This window comes from Strongylocentrotus purpuratus, unplaced genomic scaffold, assembly GCF_000002235.5.
Source record: "Strongylocentrotus purpuratus isolate Spur 01 unplaced genomic scaffold, Spur_5.0 spur5_scaffold_19, whole genome shotgun sequence".
NCBI classification, from domain to species: domain Eukaryota; kingdom Metazoa; phylum Echinodermata; class Echinoidea; order Camarodonta; family Strongylocentrotidae; genus Strongylocentrotus; species Strongylocentrotus purpuratus.
This window is the reverse complement of record NW_022145604.1, coordinates 6,883,891-6,896,199: the sequence shown is the minus strand read 5'-3', so window position 1 is coordinate 6,896,199 and position 12,309 is coordinate 6,883,891. Positions and strand designations below refer to the sequence as shown.

The window sequence follows — 12,309 nt, the reverse complement described above, 5'->3', positions numbered from 1 at the left end:
TTGGCCCCGGAACGGGGCCAATAACCCGGTTCCGGGGCCAATAACCTCTGACCTCTAGTATTTATGCGTAAATTAAGATTGCGCCCATGCAAATGATGATGTGCGCGCACAACGCAGCGCGTAGGGCAGTGATATCATCAAAATTTGCATAGGCGCAATCCTAATACGCATAAATACATGACCTCTAGGTCATTGGCTTTGTTTAAAATGGCGCACACAACTGTAAACTGGTGTATTAAAAAAAGAAGTCAGGAAAGGTCTTTGAACCAGTGGGATTTGAACTTACCATCTACTGCTGGCCGGGCAGTGAGTTGATGATAACACCCCCCCCCCCCCCCTTCGAGAAGAATAAATTTTGCATAAATGCTCATTCTAACCTACCTCTTGAAAATGGTCTCCACTACATAGTCTGATTCTAAGAGAGAAGCACACACCTGAAAATAAAACAGAGAAATCGTTCAAAGCATGAAGTCACTTTTAATGAATGGACATCAAATGATACCAAAAAAAAGCATTGAACATGATGAATTCTAAATCCTCTCGTCCCCATAGGCTTAATACAGAGACCATCTGGTTCAAGGATATGCAAAGTGCTTTCTTGTGAACAAAGGCATATCAGAACAAGTTTTAGTTGCATTCTCCTCTCATAGGTTTCATTCTCGGGAAAGTCACCAAATGTTACGGTTGTGGTCTTAAAGCATCTACGAAAGACCTACTTGAAGAAAGTAAAGATCTAGGAAAGACCCTGGCCGCCTCCCCCCCCCCCCCCCCACTCAGTGTTAATAAGGGTACGCGCATGCATGTTCCCTCCCTTTGAAAGCACCCCCCCCCCTATATCTGGTGTGTAAAGTCAATAAGGGGGCCAGATTTTTGTGTATTACGGACCAGATTTTGTTGCGTGAAAAGTACCCCTTTACCAGAGTTTTGGGGAACATGAATGCAGTCCCTCCGAACCCAGAGTGGGGGGCTGGGAGAAATACCTACCTGAAGAAAGTATAGATCTAGATCACCCATGGAAGCACAAAAGTGACACTGCAGATAGGTCATCGCTTGACACTTCATCTGAACACCATTGCGCACCCACATACCACAAAAGATCTCACTCAGCTTGGCCTGTTAAGTGATACAATAAGGAAAATACAATAAAGAATTTCAAATTACATTCAACCTCAAATGGGGCATTCATCATATTTATATTTTGAAAGGAAGGTTTGTATAAATGTCCTTAAAGAGAAGGTTGAATTCTGGGAAGAGGTGAAAATAATTTGCAAGCATTATGCAAGTGTACAAGAACATCAGATAAAAAACGTTCCCTGAAAGCATGGATCTTCAAATGCCTTAATATTTTAAATATGGCATGTAACATCATACAAATCGGGACTGATACTATTGTCACATGTTTGTGTAGTCCCATATACATCTTTCTGTGTACAGTGCTTGTAACTTTACCAAGACTGGGCCAAATTTCTTATCATTTTGATGATTCTAGAACCTTGCAGTACACACCACTTATATGCTAGTCGATCAACCTTTTCTGAACCGATTCTACAATGTTTATTTCACAATGCAATCGCATGACCAGAACTCAACTTTATCTTTAAGAATTACATCCCCAAGTAATTGATATCTTCCAAATGTATTTCATTAAAATTGTATTATCAATGTACTAAGGCAACTACAGATGAGATGGGAACATGATAGATTACAATAATATAAATTGTGCTATATTGTTTTCTGAAACTAATTTTCACTGCTTTTGATTTTCACAAGATTGTCAATTTGATGAATCCGAACTTCATAGTAGATAATTATACCCAGTTCATCATACAATCAACCATTTAGAATAAATTCTAGACAGTTTCAATCACTATGCAGATATTGTTTTCTGAAACTCATTTTCACTGCTTTTGATCTTCCCTGATCAATCCGAACTTTATAATACAGAATGTTTCCCCGTTTATTATTCAATCAATCATTTAGAATAAATTCTAGGCAGTTTCAATCACTATGCAGATATTGTTTTCTGAAACTCATTTTTACTGCTTTTGATTTTCACAAGATTGTCAATTTGATGAATCCAAACTTCAGTATACACCATTATTCCCTGTTTATTATACAATCGACCATTTAGAATAAATTCTAGACAGTTTCAATCACTGTGCAATGGAATGACCTGGGGGTGTTTCATAAAGCCTTTTTTCAGTGACAAATTACAAAAATCAGTGACAAATCTGCTGATCAGAAGCAAGGATTTCAGTAGCTTATAACGAGAACTGTCATTTGTCACTGATGAAGGTTTTGTGAAACACCCCTCAGTGCTAAATGTCACCTTTGGCGTTGCAATAGAATGAACAACAGAGGGCGCTTTACCTGTATCTGTAGTGGGAAGACCATGAGTCTTGTCAGGAGCCCCTTGTCCAGTTTGATCTTCTCAAAGTCCAGGCCTTGCAGATTGATGGCCTACCAAAGTGAATAAGTTGATACTTAATGAAAGACAATACTGGTGATCATTGGATTACACAAGACTTGTCTGTCGTGAAGTCCACTCTTGGTGACCAACAACATATGTTATGGTAAACACCAGAATACTGTCAAAATCCCCATGAAAATCCGCTACTATGCCTCTTTAAGCCAGACTTAAAGCCCCACTGCACTACTTTAGCCAGGAGGAATTAGACCTCCCTGCAAGGTCACTGGCAGGTGGTTATCTCATCAAATCAGCTCTCAATTAACATAAGAAAAAGGGCATCATGGGGGAAACAACGAGTACCGCTTAGGCATTGTTGGCTGTAGAGGGCGCAAGTAGCTATAAGTAGTGCAGTGGGGCTTTAAAGGCTGCCGCCAACAGGAGAGTCATGGGTTATTTGAGGTTACTGACCTGGCTGAGGAAGTTTGAGAAGTATCGGAGGAGAGGCAGGTGGAAGGACACCTGGAGGGGGTGTAGCTCCCTCAGTAGTCTGCAATCGGCCAACCAATGACAAAGCTCCTTCAGACAAGCTAACAGCATACCCATGGTGTAGCTTGAGGCTTTCTGTTTGAACAAGAAGAAAATAAACAGGATAATAATAATAATAATATCAGATATTCATATAGCGTCATATCCACCATGTTTGGTGCTCAAGGTGCTCCAACTATTACCCCGGCTCTGCTAGTCAGCCGATTTCGGCGCTCACGGCATTCAAGGAATTCCTTCCTACCGATACCCATTTAACACCTGAGTGGAGAGTGGCAAATATAGATTAGTATCTTGCCAAAGTACATTAGTGCTGTGGCGGGACTCGAACCGCAGACACTGTGATCCACAGTCCATCGACTTATCCACTAGACCACAACACCTCTATGCGATGTAGTTAACCGCGACTTGGTGGCCATCTCTGTTTTTCGACCACTCTTCTACACTCTACATGTCATCTCAATTTCACAGGAAATATATGTATTGCAAGCCCTGTCCAGAATTAACATTTTGATTGCTCTCCTTGGCTTTCTCAACAGTCGCTTGTTTGCCCCAATGCAGTTTTGTACAAAACAATAGGCACCAATTGACGGAAGGATCGGTTTATGCAACCCATGGGCTTTGGAAAATTACCCATTTCTAGTCTTGATTACCTCCATGACAATCTTTTAACACCGGTAGATTAATCTTGTGCTGAAAAAAGTTAAATGTCTTGAAGTTTTGGTATATCTATCCCCCGATTAATACAATGAGGCATAGGGAGATTATTTGTGTGGTATGTAAAGAGTTAAAGGCTAACAATCTGTAGTGACAACTTTTACCAAGCCAATCTGGAAAATATTATCCTACATGTACTTCACCCTAGTTCATTTAAATTTAGAAGTGTTAACAGAACATTAAAGACACTGCAATGTAATAACATAAAATTGATGAATAAATATAGAAAATAAAAAGGGAATAAATATAGAAAATAAAAAGGGGATAAAAAGATGAACTTATAGATCATGAAACATAAAGATAATTACAAATACGGTACTGGATACAAGAAATTTTGATAGTCAGAATTTTAAATATATGAATCACTCAATCGATCTACCCAAAAAATTATAAAACATATTAAAGTTGCTCAAGCAGCACACGGACGTATGCACAGGAACGTAAAACTTGTCGGCTCAGTGTTATGTAGTGATCGCCAAGTTGCCTTCTTCACGAACGACTATATACCCACGCATGAACATCTTTACTAGTCAGAATATCATATGAATGACTTGACTGACCAATCTAAAAAAACTAAAAACAATATTAAATATTATCTACTCACAAGATCTTTGCAATGGACAGTCATCTGCCACATGGGGGCAGCACAGGCCTCGATTTCCGCAGAGAAAGCAGTGGAGTATGTGTTGGACTCGAACTCAACATGCTGGCTTAGCTCTCTGATATTCAGATTCATACCTGTATGGGGAAAAGAGTTTGTGATTCTATCGTGACTGCATTACTTTAGTGTGCAAGAGAGTTTCCTGAATTATTTGCAAGTGATCCAGAGTCAATTTTCAGTTTTGCTTTTGCAGGGTATACAGATATCAATTATGATTATTATCATCATCGTTGTCATTTTCATCATCATCATCATAGTCATCATCATCATCACCATCATCATCGTTGTCGTCTTCATCATCGTTATCATCATCATCGTCATCTTCATCGTCATCATCCTCATCGTCAACTTCATTGCCATCATCATCCTCATCCTCATCATCTTCATCATCCTCATCATCATAAGCATCTTAATCATCATCATCCTCATCATCATTAGCATCGTCATCATCATCTTCCTCGTCAACTTCATTGTCATCATCATCCTCATCATCATCGTCATCATCATCATCACCATCATCGTCGTCATCATCATCATACTCATCATTATCAATATTGTCGTCATCATCATCATCCTTATCATCATAATCATCATCGTCATCATCATCATTATGATCATCATCAATCCTTGGAGCACTTACACATGAAGTATCTTAGAAAACGAGCCCACAGAGCCATAAGATCTGGACTACCAAAGAACCGCTCTGCGACTGACCGATGCGATATGATGTTGGTCAGATCGCTGATGATTGGCCAGTAACATTGTCCCTTCAGGATCCTGTTGTCGCAGTTGACCACCTGGTGTCGGTTCCGGCTCTTGCCTCTTTGACCTAGAATCGAACAAGATTATTTAAAAAAGGCAATGAAAAATGAATGCTCGGATAATTCTCAGTGGTAGATTAGATAAATGTGACCGCATCTCTAATGAGTCTCCACGTATACTCATAGTAATTTAATTATCACCTGAATTAAACATCTACTTAAAAAAAAAAATTAGGATTGGTGTGTGACCACTATTGATCACTTGCACCAAAAATCTAATCAGTTCATCATTTTATGAATAAACCCACTGAATCCTATTTCGTCCATGATTCAGTGAATTGCTATCAAGTTATCAAGGTAGCAAGATATTTTCAGGTCTTTTTTTCTTCATTTTCATGACTCTGCAACATTTGACCTCTTGATCTCTTGAAAGTACAATTTAAACCACAAACCTGTCATGGGGCACGTCATGGCTGTCTTCATGACCTGGTTAAGGGCACACTTGATGAGAATCTCCAGCAGGCGCATCTCGTCGGCCATGCGCAGCGCCAGGTCCTCGTTGCTGAAGAGCTGTACGCTGATGTGGACCACCCGGTTGGCCAGCAGGTTCGGGGCTCGCTCCTCGGCAAGGAACATGGCGATGCAGCCATAGTGCTGCACGAACGTCCTGGTGAAGAGCTCCTAGGATACAACAAAAACAGCAACAAGATTAAAGGTATAAACCAGTTTTGGAAATGCCCCCCTCTCAAAAACTGAAACGGAAGCTCTTATTACCAATCATGAGAAAGAATATGTTTTGACTAATACCTGATGATACAAATTTTGCCGGGAAACTGCCTACTAATTGATATATTTGGTAAATTATCATATCGATCCTGCCTGGATAGATATCGCGTAGTCCCACATACATCTTTCTGTGTACAGTGCTTGTAACTTTACCAAGACTGGGCTAAATTTTTTATCATTTTGATGATTCCTGAACCTTGCAGTACACACCAATACTTATATGCTAGATGACTAACCTTTTCTGATCGATTCCACAACGTTTTTTCACAATGCAATCGCATGACCATAACTGGTCTATACCTTTAATAATAAAATTATATTGTTGTATGGCGCATACCACCTATTTAATAATGTCTCTATACACTTCAAAGACCTTTGGATTTATTAAATCAACTCTAACCTACCTAACAGGTAAGATACATGTAAATGAAGCATACAATGAATTTCTTCCTACCGGTACCCCATTAACTTCACCTGGGTCGAGTGTGGCAAATATAGATTAATGTCTTGCCAAAGGACATTAGTGGCAGGGATTCAATCCAGTATGCTGTGGTTCACAGTCCAGAGACTCATCCACTAGACCACACCACCTCTACAAGATTAAGGAAGACACAGTGGCTTGGTGGTAACAGCAGAGGTCTTTAAATTATGGCTCCCAGGTTCAAAACAATATCAATGCACAAGTGCTTGAATTGGGTAGGGCATTAGTCCCTAATCCCATTTGTACCCAAGGGCAGCAAACCCTGCCCAAGAAATTGGAAGCTCTTCTTGAAGTCTGTCCTATCAGGTCTGAGGGTGTTTCACAAAGATCCTAAGTTGAACATATCCCTTTGGACTTAACAGTTATGGAAAGCCGTTAGCATCCTTGAAAATATTTTGTAAAAGTTAATTTAAAAGGCATTAAAATGTTGATTTAAATCATTCATATTTTCAATTATCATGGGAGATTTCATATTCTTGATGTGGAATTTATGAAAAGTCTAAAATACTTCAATTTTCGCCTTTGAATATATTTCGTTATAAGGCTACAAATGGCTCTCCATAATATTTAAGTCCAACTTAGAATCTTTGTGAAACACCCCCCTTGTCTGGAATAAACGCCAAAATTGTGGCGTACAAGAAGCAGACCTTACCTTGTAGTCGTTCTCAGGCAGCATGTTGAGTAGGAACGTGACCATCTTCTGAGGGAAGCGATAGATCACCGTCCAGAATATGAGCTCCTCCAGAAGCGTAAGATGGTTCAAATCTTTGGTCATACCAGGGTATGTGGTGGCTTGAAAAACAAAAACAAAAACCCTCAAAATAACTTCTCTTTTCAAAACGAGAGATCGTTTGAGAAACAAAAAAGATAATGATAATAATAATAATAATAATAATATCCTAATAGTCCACTCCAAATTTCATTAAACTGAAACGGAAATTCTTTTTGCCCAATTGATCGTGAGCCCGGCAGCCACTGAGCAGCGCCAGATCGACGTTGCTCTATCCCTTATTGTTAAACGCCAAACAAGGTAGCAACAACTCCCATCTTTTAACGTCTTTTGGTATGACGCGGCCGGGGTTCAAACCCATGACCTCCCGGTTGTGAGGCGGACGCTCTATTGACTGAGCCAACACTCCGGAAGTGTGGTCCAAGCCTTCGGTCATAATTTGATTAAGTAGCTACGCTTTATAAATAGACATACCATTATCATCATAATTATCATTAAGTTTGGTAAAATCAAAAACAAAAACTTTAAAAAAATTTGTTATCTTGATAAATCATCATCTAGGTGAGCAAGGTCTTAAGTCATACCTGAATATGCGGTAGCTTGAAAACAAACCAACAACCTCAAAATCTGTTCTCTTTTTTTCAAAATAAGAAAATATTTCCGACAAGATTTCACAATCCTTTGTATGGAAAAGTAAGGTTTAATCAACATACACGGACAGGAAGTATAACATGGAGGATTATTTTAATGTTTCTAAGTTAATATCATGATCACTGGACTCATTCATACACAATATGTGCACTATCTCCTCTCCCTCAGGAATATGCCGACTGTATAGCCTGGGTGTGCGGAAAGTACAGGAAATTAAGAATAGTTCGCCACTATAGAAACAAATGGTGTTGCCAATTTAAATTGCACTTTGACTTACCACCAATCACAACATGTTGATCTGGTGAAGGCAGCGCGTTGAGGGCATGCTTGTAGAGATCTTGGCTCTCATTGGTCTTGCTGCCTGGATTACTGCGTATATCTAGACAAAGGGAAAGAGTACAAAATCTTGTAAATCACATATGCCACGGCCACCGTAAAGCAAATGTATTTCATGACTGGAGTTGCCCTGGAAGATTCTAAGTCTAAGACTTAAATTTAAAAAAACAAAAACAAAAACAATTTTTTTTTGTATCTGGCATCAACTTTTTATTCAACATACTTTACTGTTATTTTTTTTAGTCTAGAAGTTATAATTCCGAAGTCTAGGCTCAGCAATAACAGGGGTCAGGAATGTAGACGAGCCTTGAGATGACAACTCTATGGCCTCTTGAAATTTGACACGTTTCTCCTTTTTCCACATATTTCATCCAAAAATGAAGATATCTCTTGATATATTGATTATCGATTGAAAAATGGTGCTTCTGGGGTGTGTTTCACAAAGACTAAGATTGACTTTTGTATACTTTTTCACACAGAATATTTCAGAGAAAAAAGAGGAATCTACTGATCAAAACTACAGCTTGAAGGCCATATAATAGGAATCATTCCTCCAAAATAGGAATAGTTGGCAGCTATGCATATGTCGTAAAGGATTCCTAATTTCAATGAACTCACCTTCCAGAATCTTTGCGTAGAAGTCTTTGTCCATGAGAGCCTTGGTGAGTACGTGTCTCATGGCCCCGCCCATTTTGCAAAGGTCATGCAGGAGGTCAAGGAAGGCGTCTGCTTCCCTCATGGCCGAGATAAAGACATCTCCCGTTCTCATATACCGATCTGCTGTGAGGGGAAGATGAGGGAAGCAAACACACAAATAAAAAAAGAAGAATAAAGCATGTTATACAATGAGTACAGAGTGGTCCACAAACAAAAAATTCAAACATGTAAAATTGAAACATGGAAGGAGTACGAAATACACGCAAAGGACAGAGTCCCTTGTTGCTCAGATGCACTTCTTAGATGCACTCTGGAGCAATCTGAACCATATTTTGAAACATTTCAAAGGAATTTTTTTGGACTAATATTTCATAAATAATTTTAGTTGAGAATGAATATTAAACTGTAGCTGATTTTCAAAACTGTACAAATCAAAATTTCAAACCTGTAGCTGACAGGGCCCTGTCTTATAATTTCAGATTGATTCACATTTATCACAAGTCAACTGCAACTGTGTACTTCAATAGGAGATTGTAAAACCTTGTTCAAATATGCCGTGGTAAAACACTGTTAATGTAATATGGTAAGCTTAACTTTGCTGTATCATATTTCTGTATCGTAGTGAATATGCGTAGGACCTTGTTACGCACACATTTGCAAACAAAACAAATAATAAAAACCATGCGGTTTACTGCTGCTTATCTAAACAAGCCTTGAGTTTGCAAACAATTGCAGGATTTGCGATTAATTAGAATGATTATAAGGGAAGTGCTCTGAACTTTTTACATGTATATCTAAAGAATACCATCTAGACTGCTTTTATCTTTAATTTAGTATGAAAGTGAATCATTTACTTGGTATGCATGTATAGTTTAGTCTCATATGTAGAAGCAGACGTCCGAGGAGCGCTGGGATGATCTCCCGAGCCATGAAAAGCAGGGTGGGCGGGGCCTCCTTCCTCTCAGGAGGATCATCTCCATGGCGATTGCAGAATCTATAAAGAGCATAAAGAAATGATCAATTATCATCGCAAAACCACAAACAGGTTGTCAGATATAATTTTTCATTTTTGGTCTGTGAAGGAATTGACAAATTGTCCTCAATTTTGGCACACCAATTAAAAACATCCTGTTCTTTATTTTGGCCAAGGATCAATAATAGCCGACTCTAATCCTAAGTTTTATATATAGCCAGGACAGGGAAAAAATACACGGGACTCGGGGCAAATTAGCCCCGGAAATGCCAAAAAGAGCCCTCGAAAGTCATAAAAGAGCCCCCCTAAATTTGCATAGAGTTCAATGCAAAACAACTTAAAGAGTGTAATTTTAATGCAAGCAAACTTGAAAAGTAGCCCCAGAAAATATTGTTAGATATTTTTTTCCCTGAGCCAGGATCACAAAGAAATTGGAACTCACCCAGATGCCTTCATAACGCTGGTATCGCCACAGTCACAAGCTCCTCCTGCCAGACTCCTGAACATATTGAAGTCATGGCCCTCGTGATTCCCACCATGGAAGCAATCAGCACAGATTGACATGCACGGCGTGATCCCGCACGTCCTGCAACGATACGCCACAAAGTTAGCCGTCCACACCAACCCGCACGCCGTTGCATCATCAAACTCCCGGACATCGCTGGCAAACTCCTCGAACGGCCTCCCACCGGAGATGAGAAGACGTAGCCACTCGAGATGATCCACGTCTTCTAGGGGTCGCTCGGGATCGGTCAGTAGGTTCAAAAGGTTTGTGAACTCCTTGTGGTTGGTTTCTCGTCGCAATTCTCGTTGCTGAGGCAACAGCTCCCTCTGTAGGTCTCTCTGGAAGCGGGCAGCCGCCTGCTGCTTCGTCTCTCCTGGACGACGGAATTTATCGGCCATCTCCATCTTGAATGAGAGGGGTTTATCCTGCCTCAAATAAAGTAAGATCAGTGGAGTAAGGACTAGGTATTCTTTGTGTCCATTATGCCTCTGTTGGAGCTCTTTCGGATTTGCTCAATTAACAAACTTCTAGGTGCTCCTTCCTGAAACAGTGAAGAAAATAAATTGATGATAAAAACATGGTTACCTACGATACCTGTCCTAGATTTAGATAAAGACTCTTCTTTATGGGGCAAATTGCTCCTTTTATGCAAGACATTTTTTTACTGTTACATCACTTGGAAAAGAGAGGTTTTCAGAGTCTCAGGCAAGAAAACAACAAGTTAATTGTGCTTAGATCTATGTCACGTTCATCTAATGTAAAACCAGAATCTTCCACATGACAGAAACTTTTTGTGTGTGTGTGTGGGGGGGGGGGGGTTGAGATGCCCACAGGGCACAGTAAGAATTTCTGATCCATGTTCTTGGGAAAATGTCAGCAAATTCCAAAAACCGATCTGATCCAACGACATTCACCTCCCCCCAGTACACACACATATCTGACATCTCTCAGCAAGTCTGGCCAGGTTATCCCCTACTAGCTCCCCCCCCCCCCCCCCTCCCAGCAATGCCAATGCAATGGCAATGTCTGTGAACGAAGTAATGAAAGCTATTTATCCACCATTCAACAATGCCAGCTCAAGCTTAGCATAGATCTATGCAATATAACACTGACTGGGCTATTTTTCAATCTTCTTATCAATAAAACACAGTATTTTTCTTCATTCTCATTCTGTAGCATTAGCCTACACTGCACTGGCAACTCGTGAGCTGAGCCGAGTCAGTCAAATAAAATCGCATTCTACTGTACCGGTACTTGCACACAACACATTATAAACGTCAACAAGTCATGCAACTTTAGCTCAGGCTCAGATCACCTCATCGGCCGGTCAAATAATCATAATGTCACAAATTTTCACATCACTCATTACGATCATAATGGCTTCTCAAAATAACACTGAATCCCCAGATATTTCCACGCCAGTTCAATACCTTCAAAATACTTTCGGCCTAAGAAAGTATCAATGGTTCCAAGTCTTTTTTTTTCCTTCCCTGAGATGAGCGAGAGTTGTTTTCATTCATTGACGTTCGTTTGGTCTCGATTCGCCCCTTAAAACTGGCGACGAATAAGCCGGCTACCAAAAAGGAAAAAGCTAGCTGCCAATAATGGAGGCTATAGTATCTCCAACTCGTACAACTGAAAAGGAAAAAGAAAAATTTGCACGTGTCGGCTGACAGTAGTCTAAGAGAATTTTGATGTTTTTAAAACTATCACGCAACATCTAAACTAAATAATAACCTGCACCATTTTGAAGCTGAAGTGTTCATTTTTACTCTCATATATTATGTCACATGCTTAATTTCTTGTCTTCTTCTCTTTTCCAGGTTGGCCCTTACCTTACCAACATTTCTTCATTTATTAGCAAACTCGTTTTGTTCTGTTTTGCTCCATTGTACTTTTTCTTTTCTCTCTCTCTCTCTCTTTTCTTTTTCTTCCCCATTACCATTTCTCCTACATATAACTTTCTTCCTTCTCAACTTTTCTATGTTGTAATTGTTTGTTCTGGTTTGCGCTTTCGCTCTCCATCCTTATATAATTATCTTCCCATTTTCTCCTTTTCATAATACATCAATCTATCTCTTTTGTAAATAATTCCCAT

General features: G+C 39.6%; 1 protein-coding gene across 1 annotated transcript in view; it reads right to left on the bottom strand.

The window, feature by feature from the left end:
• Window positions 1-11,765, bottom strand: part of LOC583034 (E3 ubiquitin-protein ligase ubr3) — a 37,596-nt gene extending 25,831 nt beyond the window's left edge. The window contains exons 1-13 of the mRNA XM_030990840.1: window positions 11,642-11,765; window positions 10,149-10,752; window positions 9,588-9,727; window positions 8,695-8,856; window positions 8,018-8,119; window positions 7,012-7,151; window positions 5,545-5,773; window positions 4,972-5,160; window positions 4,275-4,408; window positions 2,879-3,031; window positions 2,371-2,460; window positions 985-1,113; window positions 382-434 (exon numbers count right to left, since the gene is read on the bottom strand). Coding sequence (XP_030846700.1) covers window positions 382-434; window positions 985-1,113; window positions 2,371-2,460; window positions 2,879-3,031; window positions 4,275-4,408; window positions 4,972-5,160; window positions 5,545-5,773; window positions 7,012-7,151; window positions 8,018-8,119; window positions 8,695-8,856; window positions 9,588-9,727; window positions 10,149-10,615 — 1,988 coding nt within the window. The 5' untranslated portion in view covers window positions 10,616-10,752; window positions 11,642-11,765. The remainder of the gene's footprint in view (window positions 1-381; window positions 435-984; window positions 1,114-2,370; window positions 2,461-2,878; window positions 3,032-4,274; window positions 4,409-4,971; window positions 5,161-5,544; window positions 5,774-7,011; window positions 7,152-8,017; window positions 8,120-8,694; window positions 8,857-9,587; window positions 9,728-10,148; window positions 10,753-11,641) is intronic.
• Window positions 11,766-12,309: the final 544 nt, after the last annotated feature.